The following is a 14,942-nucleotide window of genomic DNA, read 5'->3' as shown; positions in this document are numbered from 1 at the left end:
TAGATGTCTAGGACTAGGACAGATCAGGGCAAGGACATTGCTGAAGATGCATGAACTGGGAAGTAGATGCTACTGTGGTCAAATGGCTAGGGCGCAGATGCTCCTGGATTATCATAGGCTTGGCCATGGACACTCTTGTGGTCACACAGCTTGTGGTGTGGACTCTGCTGGGATCACACCAGCTGGAGCAGTGATGTCTCGCGAGACACACAGATGGGGGGTGGGCTCCCTGGGTCACCTAGACTGGAGTGTGGACCCACCAGTCATTTCAGGCTGGTCGTCCTGGTGGGAGGAATTTCATACGCCTGTGGTCATCCTGGTGGGAGCATACCTTCATGAGGCCACACAGACTGGAGTGTGGACACCACGGTGCCAGACGCTGTGCAGCTCGGACAACACTGGGGTCAAATACACTCAGGGTTGGGCATAGCTTCTACCACAGAAACTTAGGTGTGGACACACTCAGGTCATGGAGACTGGGGAGATGACACTCCTGAAGTGGCTGTACTGGATCGAACCGCTCCGGAAACATCACAGGATGAGCAGCAGACGCCTGTGGGGTCCCCCTGACTGGGGCGTGGACACCTCTGTGATCACAGTCTGACATGCACACGCTCGTGGTGCCACTGAGACTGAGGTGTGGAAACACCCATGGTCACATAAGGCAAAGCTGTTGCCACTTTTGGATTCACACTGAGTGGGGTGGACCGTCCTGGGCTCACACAGGCTGGGCTGTGGATGGATGTCTCCGTGGTCAACACTGGGATGCGGACACAGCCAGGACTCATCTGTGGTCACAGAGACAAGGATGAAGACATGTTTGTGGCTCCATGTACTGGGGTATAGACACCCACATTGTTTGGGGTGTGGACACTCCCGGAATCATACAGACTGGAGTTTGGCTACTGCCAGGGTCACGCAGACTGGGAAATGGACACTCCTGTGGCCACACAGACTGTATAGTGCATGAATTTGGGACCACAGAGACCGAGGTGTGGAAACTATCCTAGAGTTGTAGATCAGGGAGGGACTCCCTGGTGTCAGAGTTTGGGGCATGGAGACTTCTTTGATCCTAGAGCCTGGGAGTCACACAGCTAAGGGCATGCCACACTGGGGACATGAAGACTGGGTGGTGGCTACTCTTGTGGCCACATAGCAAGTTGATCATCCTGGGGTTACACAGACAGGCTATTGTGTGGAGACTTCCAGAGAAACAGGCCAGCTGTGGGCCCTGCTGGGGTGACACAGACTGGGGTGTGGACACTTCCAGCATTTCAAGGTCTGGGGAATGATCACTCCTAGGGGACACTGACTGGGAGCTGGAAAGCCCATGGTGACAGACTGGGGCGTGAACAATGCTGCAGTAACACAGATGAGGGCTATGTTCCTGAGGACACACATTGGGTTCTAGAGATTCCCGGGGTCGTGTGGGGGGACACTCCTGTGGTGACAAAGGCTGACATATGGCCCTTGGTGGGGTCACTGGGGCGTGGGCACTACTTCGGACTGACATACTCGGCAGTGGGCACGCCTGTGGTCAAACAGACTGGAGTTTTCACCACTCTGTGGTCACAAGCTCTGGGATCTGGACACTTCGAGGGTCACAGAGACTGGTTCTGATTTCTCTAGGCATCACACGGACTGCAGTGCATATACCCCTGTGGTGTCATGAACTGCATTGTAGACGCCCCTGGGGTGACGGCGACTGGGGTGTGGTAACCCCTGAGGTCACACAGACTGGGGAATGGACACCCATTGCTGTCACAGAGTCCAAGGAACTGACAAACTAGTGGTCGAACTGGGGTGTGTGTCCTTTTGAGGCGACACAAACTGGGTTATGGAAAGCTTTGGGTCACAGACAGGAAAATAAACTGTCATCACAGACCGGGGTGGCAATACTCCAAGAGCCACTCAGACTAAGGTAAAGGCTCAACTAGGGACACATGATATGGGGTGCACATACCTCTGTGGAAACACTGGCTTTGGCGTGGAAAATTCTGAGGTCACACAGACGGGTGTTGACAGCCTTGGAGTTGTAAAGGCTAGGGTATCCATCAGTCTTTAAAAATTTTGGAGATTTCTCTTCTTCAGCCTGTTATTACTCCCCTGGGGTCTCTCTCAAAATTGGTATGTGGAAATTAATCACATCAGGCAAAAAATTAAATATAAAGGTTATCATTTGGAGAGTTAAAGGGATTCTAGGTTAAACTTATTACTAGAATTGAGATGACTTGGATTTCTTGAGCATGAGAATTTGGAGGTTGTTTATGAGATTATAAAATGTGAAAAAAAAAAAAAAAGGCTAGGGTATCCACACTCAGGGCCAGACGGGGTGCTCTCGAAATCAGAGACTGGGTCTGGGTCAGGCTGGTGCTTCTGAGCCATACACTCAGGGGTGTGGACATCGCTGGGTCACACATTCTGGGGATTGGGCCTTGCTCTCATCACAGGGACTTGCGTGTGTGTATGTTGGATGTCACACGGATGGGGGTGGACACAACTAGGGACACAGAGCCTGAGATGCAGATACTCTCCAGGTCCCAAAGGCTGGTGTGTTACTACTCCCGGAGATTTAATTTTTTTAATGTTTATTTATTTTTGAGAGAGTGAAAGAGACAGAGTGCGAGCAGGGAGGGGGCAGAGAGAGAGAGAGGTAGACACAGAATTTGAAGCAGGCTCCAAGCTCCGGGCCATCAGCACAGAGCCCGATGCGGGGTTTGAACCGGCGAACTGCGAGATCATGACCTGAGCCGAAGTTGGATGAGTCACCCAGGTGTCCCTCTACTCTTGGAGATTTAGATGGATACTCTTGGGGCAATGGGGACGGGTGTGCGCTCCTAGGTCCTCAGATTCTAGTGCAGACACGTTGAATTTGCGTGGTAATGGGTGTACATACTCTTGTGGTCACATAGGCTGTTGTGAGGACACTTCTGTCATACACTTCCGGGGTCACACTGCTTGGGTGAGAAAATTCCTGGGTTAACATTCCATAGTGTGCCTCCCCCGCCCCATTGATACCTGGCATTACAGAATCAGTATGGACACCCTTAGGGTCACACAGAAACGTCTAGGGTCACCGACTGGGGTGTGGGTGGTCCTGAGGCCACTGAGCTGAGGTGTAGACAGAGAATGGGTTTCTGAAGATACAGGAGTAAAGGTACAGGCAGAAACTTGGTTCTGCCTATATAGCTGGTGAGTTTGTCAGCTCCTATTTGCTGAATTGTAGAAACTCAGCACTGCAGTCAAGGCTTTCTGACATCTTTTTTTGGTTGTTGTTTGTTAATTTACTTTTGAGAGAGAGTGAGTGGGGTAGGGGCAGAGAGGGAGACAGGATTCAAAGCAGGCTCAGCGCTGACAGCAGACAGCCTGACGCAGGGCTAGAACCCACAAACTGTGAGATCGTGACCTCAGCCAAAGTCAGATGCTTAACCGACTGAGCCACCTAGGTGCCCCCTTTCTGACATCTTTAATAGGGGATCTTATAGCCAAGATATGGAAACAACCTAGGGGTCTGTGGACAGATAAATGGATAAACAAAGTGTGGTGTATGTATTTATATATACAATGGAATATTATCTAGCCATAAAAAGGAAGGAAATCCTGCCATTTGTGAGAACACAGATGGGCCTTGAGGGCATTGTGCTAAGTAAGTCAGAGGTGGACAAATACTGGGAAGGGAAGATTTCCCTTATATGTGGAATCTAAAACAACCACACTCAAAGAAACTTAAAACAAATCAGTGGTCGCTAGGGACAGGGGGCAAGACAGGGAAGGCAGTCAAAAAAAAGGTACAAACTTGGAGGCATACATCTAAGTTCAGGGATGTAATGTACTGCATAGTAACTATAATTATCAATATTGTATATCTGAAAGGTTCTAAGAGGGTAGATCTTAAAAGTTCCTATCACAAGACAATAATTTGTAACTGTGAGGTGATACACGTTAACTAAACTTACTGTTAGGTATATGTATCAAATTCGGTTGTATACTTTAAAGTTATATAACATTATTATGTCAATTATATCTCAATGAGAAAAAATATTACATATATATTAAAATGAAACAATACTGGGATACAGTAATATATTGACTTTTTTATTAGAACATCAAATTATAAGATCTTCTATAATTCAAAGCAGTGACAAACGTGAAGAGGATTTTGAGATGCCTGCAAAAACCGGAACATTAAAAAGGAACTGATTTGCATCGGTGGGAAGCTAACAGGCACTGCTTTTATTATTGTGAGTTGTTGCCAGCATTTGTATTTGGGGGTAACGTGAAATTTCAGTTCAATTATTAGTGAAAATAAAGATGTAATATTTTCCTCTGTTATGTTCACAGATATTCCTGATTTCTCTCCAGGTTAAGAACCCCTGCTTTGGGGGTAAATTCTGGACAGAATCAGGATGCCCCTGGAAAGAGTTAGGAGGCAAGAGCTCGTCCGAGAATCCCGTCTGCAGTGCAGACAGGCATTCTGTCCCATTTCCTTCCTTGCTGGGTTTGTGGTGGTTGGTGCAGGTTCCCACTCAGGTGTTCAGGACCCGTTGATGAGATTTTTGAAAACAAGTTCATCAACACAAGTTCTCGTTTTCCTGACAGCAGACAGCTTCCAAGGTGTATCAGGTTGCCAGCTAACTAAAATCGAGGAGAAAGAAAGTTTTAACAAATGCATTTCCCACTTTCTTCTGCTGTAACCATCGTTCATGCAGGTACTAACAGTTTTGTGACTCCCCCCCCCACTTCTATTGTGAACCTTAACATACAAATGCACAAGATATGTTTTATATGTGTTCAGTTTAATGAGTGCCAAGGTGTTATATATTTTTATAACTGTAGGATGTTCATTCTCATTGCTGTATACTTCTCCACTGTGAATGTACCATGATTTAATTTTTTTAATATTTATTTTTGAGAGAGAGGGAGACAGAGTATGAGTGGAGGAGGGGCAAGGAGAAAGAGGGAGACACAGAATTCGAAGCAGGCTCTGGGCTCCGAGCTGTCAGCACAGAGCCCGACGTGGGACTCGAACTCACGGACCGCGAGATCATGACCCGAGCTGAAGTCAGATGCTTAAGTGACTGAATCACCCAGGTGCCCCTGAATATAACATGACTTAATGACCCATTCTACAGTCAATGGATGTTTGGGCTCTATTTAGTCTGGGGGTACAAAGAGTGCCCGCTAGGAATTCCACTACTTATTTCTCAGGAGAGGAACTAGCCCACGTGCGGTTTTAGATGATGCCTATCTATTTCCATGGTGCCACTATTTCCATGTGGCCATACCATTTTATGCTGCCATTGGTGTACATGAGGGTTCCCATTGTTCTACGTTCTTCCAGACACTTAGTATTGTCAATCATCTTAGTTTTAGCTTGCAGTTCCCTGAGAGGCAGCTTTTCCTGTGCTTGTTAGCTATTCTCCTATTTTCTTTTCACTATTGATTTAGAAGAGCTTTTTAAAAATGTTTTATTTATTTTTGAGAGACAGAGAGAGTGCACAAGTGAGCAAAAGTGGGGAAGGGGCAGAGAGCGAGAGGGAGACACAGAATCCGAAGTCTCTAGGCTCTGAGGTGTCAGCACAGAGCCTGATGCGGGGCTCGAACTTGTGAACCGCGAGATCATGACCTGAGCTGAAATCAAGAGTCGGATGCTTAACTGACTGAGCCACCCAGGCGCCCCTCATTTCTTTTTTCAATGGAAGACTTGGTCTAAAAAACCTGCTAAGCCACTGTCAGAAAGGAACTTCCCCCAGCACAGGGTTAGCCCCTCCCTGCTCCTTCACACGCCAGGCATGGTTCCCCCCTCAGGGTCTTTACATTTGCTATTTCCTCTCCCGCAAAGTTCTTCCCCTAGATAAACACACCCCTAGATAAACACACGGATCCCCTTCCTCATCTCCTTCAGGTCTTTGCTCAGCGAGCCCTTCCACGGCAACCCGTGGAAACTGGCACTTCTAGAATTCCTGATTCTCTTTACCCTACCTTATTTAAAAACATATTCAGGGGTGCCTGGGTGGCTCAGGTGGTTCAGCATCTGACTCAATCAAGCCCCGTGTCAGGCTCTGTGCTAATAGCGTGGAATCTGCTTGGGATTCTCTCTCGCCCTCTCTCTGCCCCCTCCCCTGCTCATGTTCTCTCTCTCAAAATAAACTGAAAACTTTTTTTAAGATAAAAAATTTTCATATCCCATATTACCTTCCTGTGTGTATAAAATACACCTGTGTATATATACAATGTTACAATTCAAGCTATGGTGAAATACAAACTATATGTGTGTGTGTGTGTATATATATGCGTGTATGTAGTGTGTGTGTCCATGTATATGTGTGTATAGAAACTCCTGCATCCATAAGCTGGTTTTGTTTATTACCTCTTTCCCAATCTAGAAGATTCAAGAGGAGCAGAATTTTTGCCTGTTTTGTTCCCTGCTCTAACTGCCAACCTAGAACACTGCCCAGCACACAGTACGTGCTTAATAAATGTTTACTAAATGCCTCAATATGTAAAATGCTTAAAGCAGTTCCTGGCACACAGTATCGGACACTTCATAAAGGCTGGCTTACTAAAATCTTCAGTTGAAGTAAAAATTTCAAAGGTGAAATTTTACTGAGCTTTTTCTTGAAGGTTTCCTTCACTCAAACTCTTAGATAAAAAGGCAAATTTACCTGAATGTATTAAGGCGAACAATTCATTTCATTGTCTTCCACCTACCCAAGAAAAAGAAAAACGACTCAGATACTTGCCTAAGCTTTTCTATTCATTAGACTTGGTCTTACCCACTGATTTTTATAGCTCTTGGGAGGCAGGGTTGAGTGTTTTGGCCCCAGAAATCATGTGATCTGGGGGTAAAAAGAGGTGCAGTAAAAAGGGGGGGGTCACTGTGGGCTCAGGGCCACACGTTTCCAGACCTCAGAGGGCAGCAGGGTGCGGTGCTGGGCAGCAGCCAAGGGCTGGGACATCGTGTCCGCTGTGCTGATGGGGCAGTCCTGGGGGCGGATCTCCTTAGCCAGCCGCCCTTTCTTCTTCAACGTGCAGGCCTCCTGGTACGGTGGCGAAATGGGGGGCTGCGTGGGGGGAGTGTACTTGTACTCTGAGCCGTCCTCCAGCTGCAGGGACATACGGTGGGGGGATGGTGAGGGCCTGGGAACCTGGGACGGAGCCCCCCATTCGCCTACTGTTGGTCGGGCACTCACGTCCAGCGGGTAACTGCGGTCTGAATCATAGGAGCTCAGGTCCCCACAGGTCACAAATGGCACAATGATGCGAGTAGGACCATCTAATTGGTTGAAATCTGGATCTGACAAGCAGGGAGAAATAAGACAGGACAGGGCTGGGGTGCCTGGGACCAGTGGGACTCGGGCTGCAGCAAGGGTACGGAGTCCTACCCACATATCTACTAGCTACTCTCACATTCCTGCACCAGCAAATCCTTCATTTGGTTCAGATCACCTCCTCAGGGAGGCCCTCCATGATCACCTGTTCTAGAATATCACCTTCCCCTGCTTTCCTCACACTGCACTTATGTCCACCTGCCATCCTACCATATGCTGCCTGAACCCTGTGTCACTCAAGCGTGCTCACATTAAGAGCAGGTTCTGTGCCTTTCCTCATCATGGACCAGGCTAATGACTCTCTCGGGGCAAAATTCTTATGCAGGTGTGCAGTATCCACCTGCGGGCATGACTGAGTTCCTGGGCTAGAACCTGAGGTGGGTGGAATCTCCACTGGGGCAGGACTCGGGACAGAACGTTCAGCAGGCCTGAGAGCAACCCTCAGAGGACCGGGATGTGGGCCCTGCTGGGACAGAACATCCATACAGGGGTGGAATTTCCACCGGACGGTGGGGCTGAGGGCCCTCCTGAGACAAAAACTCCATAAGGGGGCAGAAGTCTCCCTGGGGAGGGGCCCAGGGCTCTGGCTCTCACCGTATGAGTGGTCCAGCAGGGGCTTTGTCAGGTCCGGAAGGAAGCCCGCAGGGGGGTCATAACCCTGACAGACAGCGAAGGCCTCTGCGGGTGGAAGGTGGAGTGAGGGGTGACTGCTGCCTCTGCCCCACGCAGGATGTGTCCCCGAGATGTGAATCCGCCCGGCCGGCCTTTCCACCCCACTGACCTATGCTGGAGTTGCGGCTGCTCCTGGGCTTGGCACACAGCACGCTGGAGAAGAAGACACGCAGCTGGCTGTAGATCAGGGTCACATCCCGGCCTCGGAAGATCTGTAGGGGGAGGAGGCAGAGATGAAGGCATGAGTGCGGCCCTCCAGGACCTCTCTTGACCCCTCACCAGGTTCTTTGGGACTCACCTTGGCTACGAAGCAGCCCCCTGGCTTCAAGACGTGTGTAGCAATGTTCAGAGCCTGTGGGCGGGACAAATGGCTAAGGCTGAGGTAGAGACAGGCATGAGGGGTCCAAACTGAGGCAGGGGCAGCCAAGGTTACTCACAGCTAGGAGGAGCTGGGCCTGCATATACTCATCAACATCATGGAGGCCAGTTACTGCGGCAAGAGGAACAATGTTAGGGTGGGCCATCCAGTTCTGGCCATCTTCTTGTCCCAGAGAAGTCAGAAAGCTAAAAGCACGTCCCGGGCTCTCTCACTGCTAAAGTTCTGCTTGCAAAGTAATATCTGCCAACTGGATGAGTATTTTGACCTCCTAACTCTTAGGTACTCATTTTAATTTTCAAAACAACATTATACATAAGCATCCTTAATTGGTTTTTAAAGATTTTCTTTTTTTAAAGTAATCTCTACATCCAACATGGGGTTCGAAATATCAACCCCAAGATGAGGAGTTGCATGCTCTACCGACTGAGCCAGCCAGGTGCTCCTACACGAGTACCATTACTATCACTTCTACCTCCAACCCAGACTGCTCCTCAGAACGCCTGACTATAGATTGGACTCGACATCTCAGACTCCGTGTGTCCAAGAGCAGACTCCTGACCTTCCTGCTCAAACTCCGCTCCTTACACCATCTTCCCCATCTCATCCGATCCTTCCATTTGTTCCAGCCAGAAACCATAGTACCGCTGACATCTTCCATTCTCTCCTCACATCCATGTTCAAACATTAGCAAGTCCGGCTGGCTGTACTTTCAAAAGATCTCCTGGATCAACCCTCTTCCTGTCTCCGCCACCACTGTCATCACTCGCCGGGACTACTGACGAGGCTTCCTCCTTGTACCCTCGACCCTCACAGCAGCCAGAGGGATCCTGTTACAACCTGAGTCCGGCATGGCCCTCCTCTGCTCACAACCCCCTCCTGGTTTTCTCTGAGCCCTCATCTCAGTGAAAAGGCCACAGTGAGGACCCACAAGGACCCACACATGGATCTTGCCCTCTATCACCTCTCTGACCTCACCTCCTACCACTCTCTCCTCACTCACTCTGATCCAACCACACCAATATCCTCGCACATGCCGAACACCCTCCTACCTCGGGGCCTTTGCACTGGCTGGTCCCCTTGCCTGAAGTTTTATTTCTCCAGATATGCCCCTGATCTACTCTCTTGCCTCCTTTAGGTCTTTGTGTTAAAGACAAGGGGGGGGGGGGCTTCCCATCTGCTTTACTTAAAATTCCAACAGCCACTTCCTGTCTCCTTCTCCTTTTCATTGATTTCCTCATGGTAACACTCACCTCTTCACATGCTACATGGCTATCACTTGTTTCTTTTCCATCTGCTCCCACTAGAACATCAGGTCTAGGAGATCAGATTAGTGGAATTTTATTCACAAATGTTTTCCCCATGTGTAGAACAGTGCCCAACACACAACAGGTGCTCAATAAATGTGCACCGAATGGCTAATTGAAAAAAAAAATGAACACACAGTACAACAGAAATGGACAGTTGCAGATGAGAGATGAGCAAAGGGAAGGGGAGATAACAGACAAAGGCAAAATGGTAGGGTGTGGAGACAGAGGCAGAGACCAGGAAGCAGGGGTAGGGAGAAGTTACTAGATGCGGGGAACAGCTGAGAGCAGAGGGGAGAGGCAGGGAGTAGCTGAAGTGGTGAAAGAAGTCAACAGAGGTGGGAGCCACAGAGGAGGACACACACAGGGCCCCCGCCTGGCCTCCCAACCCCTGCTGTTTACCATCAGGAGCCCCGTCGCACACCACTAGGTCCGCGGGGCAGCCCTCAAAGTGCTGGATGATCTCCTTGGCAGTGGACAGCTATAGAAGAGAGGGAGGATGAGTGGTCCCAGGCCCGCTGTCCGCAGCCCTCTTACCCCACCTGCCCACAGCCCTGGCCAGCAACCCTGGGTCAGCCAGACCCTCAGGCTTTGCCGGTCTAAGACTGGGCTCCTTCTCTGGGGACCTAGTCCCGCCATTTCTGGCTGTCTCTGCCATGACGACCTGCCAGCTCTTGTTTCTCCACTGTTACGCTCTCTCGGGTTCTGCTCTCTTGCTCTTTCTCTTCCACTCTCCATAGCCCCCAGGTTGGAGGGGCTCTCGCCCCGGATATGCCCCAACACCCCCAGACATGCTCTTACCTGGGTGATGTCCCCTTGGATCTGTAACACACCTGGTAATGGAGCCATAGCCTGAAGGTCCACAGCCACCACATGGCCGGAGCCCTGACCCCTGTGGACAGCATGGCCCATGTCAACCCGATTCCACTCCTGGCTCATCCCTGACCTGGCCTGCCCTCCCCTCCCGGCCACTCCATCTGGGGCTGCACACTCACCCAATTTTCTGGCTCAGCACCTGGCTCCAGCTGCCCGGGGCTGCACACAGGTCAACTGCCCGTGTCACGCCTGAGCACACACAGGAAGGTGCAGTGGTCAGTTGTACCCACCTCTCCAACCCTGAGCCCTGCAAAGTTCACCCCTCTCCCACATCTATCCGTGTCCAACTCCTTTCAAGTACCTGTTCCTCTTCCTACTTGTCCCCTGCCCCACAGACTTTCCATGTCAGCCCACCTACCACAGGAAGCTCCGCACACATGGCCCACTTGTCTATTCCCTCTGCCCACCCTATCCCCCGGTGACTCGCCCGCCAGGTGGGGACCTTGGAAGAGCTGGAATTCCTCATCAAGTTGTAGCAGCTTGAAGGCACTGCGGGCACGCCAGCCATTCTCCTTGGCCAGGCGGTAGTAGACATCCCGCTTGTCCTTTGATGTCCGTCCCATCTCACACGCTGTTTGCCCAGGGACCTGCCAACAGTAAGCTGATGCCGCCCTATATCAGTAACTGGGTGAGTGGGCTACCACCTATTTCTGCAGGGCAGTGAGAACCACACAAACTCCCCATGGGCCCCACGACAGCTCATTCAGCAGATGGGAAAACTGGAGCTCAGTCACTGACCCCACTGACCTCATAAGGCCCAAGGGACCCCATCACTGAGTTCTAAGGCTCCACTGCTCCCCCACTCACCCCAAAGATCCCCCAAACCCAACACTTACAGATGACCCATTACTGACCCCGTTGACCTCCCACTGCTGCCACCCATGCTCCACACTTAGCCCCGTGACTCTCACTTTGACTCCTTCTCCACCCACCATTAACATCTCAGTAACCATCTCCTCAGCCGACTTCAGGGCCCCTAGATTCACACAGCCCTATCATCCCACTGTGAATCCCTTGCTTTCACCCTCATTATCCTAATACTGTCTCAGTGTACTCCTCACCCCCTTAATCTCTCTCCACGCCATTCCCCACTAAGCCCTGAAGTGATTAGGTCCCCTCCTTTATTACTACATCCTTATCAACCTCCATTAATACGAAGAGGATCATGACCTATTAACTTCCCCATTAAGTTCTCAATTACTATGATTTATCAGCTCCCATTAACTCAGCCCTCCAATTGATCCCTCATAGATCACGCCATTAGCCCCCTGTAACCCCTTCATTACCACATGTTAATCCCTGATGACCACACATCAGTTCCCCATTCTCCCTCAATACCCACCTTGCCCCCTCAATAATCACTTTTTACAGTTTCCAATTTTTATTTATTTTTTGAGAGAGAGAGAGAGAGAACACGAACGAACAAGCTGGGGAGGGTCAGAGAGGGAGGGAGAGATTCCCAACCAGGCTTTGCACTGTCAGTGATGAGCCCATCATGGGGCTCAAACCCACAAACTGTGAGATCATGTGAGCCAAAACCAAGAGACGCTTAACCGAGCCACCCAGGCACCCCATCAATAATCACTTGATGATCATACCCCAGCGGCTTACTATTACCCTCCCTTTGCTCACTCTGTTCCCATTAAGTCCACAATTGTCATGCCATGGTTACCTAAACCCTTTGACTAAAACCCACCTTCAACCTCTCATTCACTTTTCTTTGATCACTGACCCCATTAGTTCCTTGATCATGACTCCCACCGGCCTCTATTATCCCCTCCATTGCTTCACCATTAGCCTTTTGATTTTTATTGCCGGCAGCTCTTCATGAACCTGTTTAATACCATACCTCCAGCAATCCCTCAGGGATCACGCCCCATCGGCCTCCAATTATCTCCTTTTTAGTTGTCCACTCTACCGTGCCTTCGCTAACCAATGAATACACCCCGGCCCCCGTGAACATGTTGACTAAAACACTCCTATTAGTCCTCACTGATTCTCCGATAACACGCCCATCAGACCTCCATTACTGTCATGCGACCTACCCGCCCCCTCCGTTAAACAGTCCTCTGACCACACGCCGGGTCTCGCATCATTACCTCAATGTCCACGTCCCTACTGGGACCACCAGACCCCACTCAAGGAGGCTCCGCCGATACCTGGACCCCTGCCCACCCCACCCCCCCGGTCCACCCCGCACAGCGGTTCCCTTGTAGACAAACCTTGGGTCTGGAGCCCACCCGGCACCAGGCGCCCAGACTATGCGGCTTGCAGCAAGGAAGGCGAACTTCTCTCCTCCCCTCGCCGGCGGGACAGAGCAGGTGTGCCTCACCCGTCTCGGCCTGGACCCCCATCCTCCGCACCCCAGGGCCTACCTTAGCTTTCGGAGTGGGGAGAGGAGGGACGAAAGGAGACCGGTCCGTGAGCAGCCCGAGCCTTGGCGAGAGCGCGGACCGGCCAGAAGTCGTAAGGCTGATTCAGTTTGTGTTCTTAGTCAATCTCAATGCCTGTCGCGCATGCCTAAGGGATCCCACAGGGTGGGGGGAGCCTGTCATCGTGGAACGCTAAGGCTCCGGCGCGACGCGGAGCCGACCTGAACGTACGACGTGAGCTCCGTCATCTTGTGTCGACGTAGCCGGTCTCGCGGACTGCCGTTCCCAGCATGCAACGGGCACGGCCCAGGCAGCTGAAATCGCGCACCGGACGGCTGAAATGTCGCGAGGCACAAGAGCTGACTCCAGCGTTCCAAGGCTAAGATCGCTTCACTCCCCGCCCCTCCTTTTTTGGACAGGCGGGTTCACTGGGGACTACATTTCCCAAGATGCAACGAGCACAACGGCACTCATTCCTTTTAGGCGCGGCGCTAAGTGAAATGACTGCTCGGGTCGCAAACGTGAGAGTAAGGAAAGTGCGTTAATTTAGTGCGCGAAAGCGCTGAAGCCGCTGTGCGCCAAAATTCGAATACACGTCAGCCAATTGATAGCGCTGCTTGAATTGTAGCCTTTCAGAACTTCAGTTTCTCCCTCTGTAAAATGGGGATAATTAATATAGGCTTCACAGAGTTATTGGGAGGATTAAATGCGTGTACTTTAGCACAGCGTCTGTCCTTTTGTAATTCTGTGTTCTTCAAACATTTTGAACTTCGACCCACAAAAAAAGATTGCATGCGACCCAGTGCACAAGCAAATAGAATAATGGAAACATTCATTATAGCGTTTACCATGTGCCAGAGTACCTAAAGTGCTCTCAGCGGTGTGCTGGTAAATGGCTAACAAGCGATTCTTTGGGCGGGGGAAAGGTGGGAAGCCCTGATTTTTCACATTTGCCAGTTTTCCATGGTTTCCATAGTATCATCTTGTCAGGTTTTAAATCCCCAAAGTGTAGTCACGGAACACGGAGTTCGGAAGGGATGCGGTAGTGCACCATTATGTAATATTTCTACCATACAGTTCAAATAGGGGTAAATGACCTCAAGAACATAGAGACTAGTGAAATGTAGTAAAATAATCAGGAAGTGACGAGTTTTGAGTATCACCTTTAAAAAGACTAATTAATTTTAAGTTTATATTATTTCATTGTAAATAATGGCTGTTTACCAACTAGTTCACAAGATTCCTGAAAATTGAACAAGCAGTCTGCAAACCTGTGCTTGGCTCCAGTGCACTGCTGAATTCTTTCCTTGAACTCATTTTAATCCTTATCACAACCATATGAAGAAGATACTGTAATTATCCCCAGGTTGCAGATATATAGGGAGGATATAGATTACATTAGGCATATAAACATATAGGCTACTTGATATGTATGTGATTATATAGAAATATAGTGATGTATAACACTCAGTAGTATATAGGTTATATGTTAGTAAGAAACGTAATAAATATACTGTTATATGTAGATATCAGAAAATATATAATCTATGCATTTTTATAGTGTATATATAATACACATATCATCTTATGCATGTAATATTTAAATGTATGTGCTGGTATATATAAATATGCTGGTATCGGGGCGCCTGGGTGGCTTAGTCGGTTAAGCGTCCGATTTTCGCTTAGGTCATGATCTCGCGGTTCGTGGGTTCGAGCCCCGCGTCGGGCTCTGTGCTGACTGCCAGCTCGGAGCCTGGAGCCTGCTTCAGTCTGTGACTCCCTCTCTCTCTGGCCCTCCCCTGCTCACGCTGTCTCTCTCTCTCTCTCTCTCTCCTAGAAATAAATAAAACATAAAAAAATATATATATGCTGGTATCTATATACATTGATTTATTAAATAACTGTGCTAAATTAAACATACTATTGTGTGTGTAAATATATAATGTTTGCCAGGTGGTGATAAAATCCATCATGATGAATAAAAATAAAATAGGGTGAAATCGATGGA

At 49.5% G+C, this 14,942-nt stretch overlaps 1 protein-coding gene across 5 annotated transcripts; it reads right to left on the bottom strand.

The window, feature by feature from the left end:
- Window positions 1-4,074: 4,074 nt before the first annotated feature.
- FTSJ1 (FtsJ RNA 2'-O-methyltransferase 1) lies at window positions 4,075-13,197 on the bottom strand. Of its 5 annotated transcripts, none has more exons than XM_039218294.1 (13): window positions 12,938-13,197; window positions 11,005-11,163; window positions 10,682-10,751; window positions 10,488-10,578; window positions 10,089-10,167; window positions 8,441-8,493; window positions 8,302-8,355; window positions 8,113-8,215; window positions 7,926-8,009; window positions 7,194-7,297; window positions 6,909-7,064; window positions 6,666-6,707; window positions 4,075-4,635 (listed from the first exon to the last, which is right to left on the bottom strand). In XM_039218294.1, the coding sequence occupies exons 2-12, from the start codon at window positions 11,123-11,125 to the stop codon at window positions 6,675-6,677; spliced, it is 948 nt and encodes a 315-aa protein (XP_039074225.1). In that variant the 5' UTR covers window positions 11,126-11,163; window positions 12,938-13,197; the 3' UTR covers window positions 4,075-4,635; window positions 6,666-6,674. The 5 variants fall into 5 exon arrangements, with proteins under 5 accessions (XP_039074225.1, XP_039074224.1, XP_039074223.1 ...); XM_039218293.1 differs by having other exon boundaries at window positions 6,909-7,106; window positions 7,194-7,291; window positions 12,938-13,196; XM_039218292.1 differs by having other exon boundaries at window positions 4,075-4,631; window positions 6,909-7,106; window positions 12,938-13,195.
- Window positions 13,198-14,942: the final 1,745 nt, after the last annotated feature.

Source organism: Hyaena hyaena, unplaced genomic scaffold, assembly GCF_003009895.1.
Source record: "Hyaena hyaena isolate Hyena2069 unplaced genomic scaffold, ASM300989v1 scaffold_754, whole genome shotgun sequence".
Taxonomy (NCBI): Eukaryota; Metazoa; Chordata; class Mammalia; order Carnivora; family Hyaenidae; genus Hyaena; species Hyaena hyaena.
The sequence above is the reverse complement of the archived record's forward strand: the minus strand, read 5'-3'. Positions and strand labels throughout refer to the sequence as shown.

Bases quoted from the DNA above. Each gene is read 5' to 3' on its own strand.
- FTSJ1 (XM_039218292.1), bottom strand. From the start codon at position 11,125: ATGGGACGGACATCAAAGGACAAGCGGGATGTCTACTACCGCCTGGCC. The intron at 10,579-10,681 runs GTGAGTGTGCAG...TGCTGTCCACAG, and splicing joins GTGCTGAGCCAGAAAATTGG to GGGTCAGGGCTCCGGCCATG. The intron at 6,708-6,908 runs GTCTGGAAACGT...TTTCTTGGGTAG, and splicing joins GCACCCTGCTGCCCTCTGAG to GTGGAAGACAATGAAATGAA.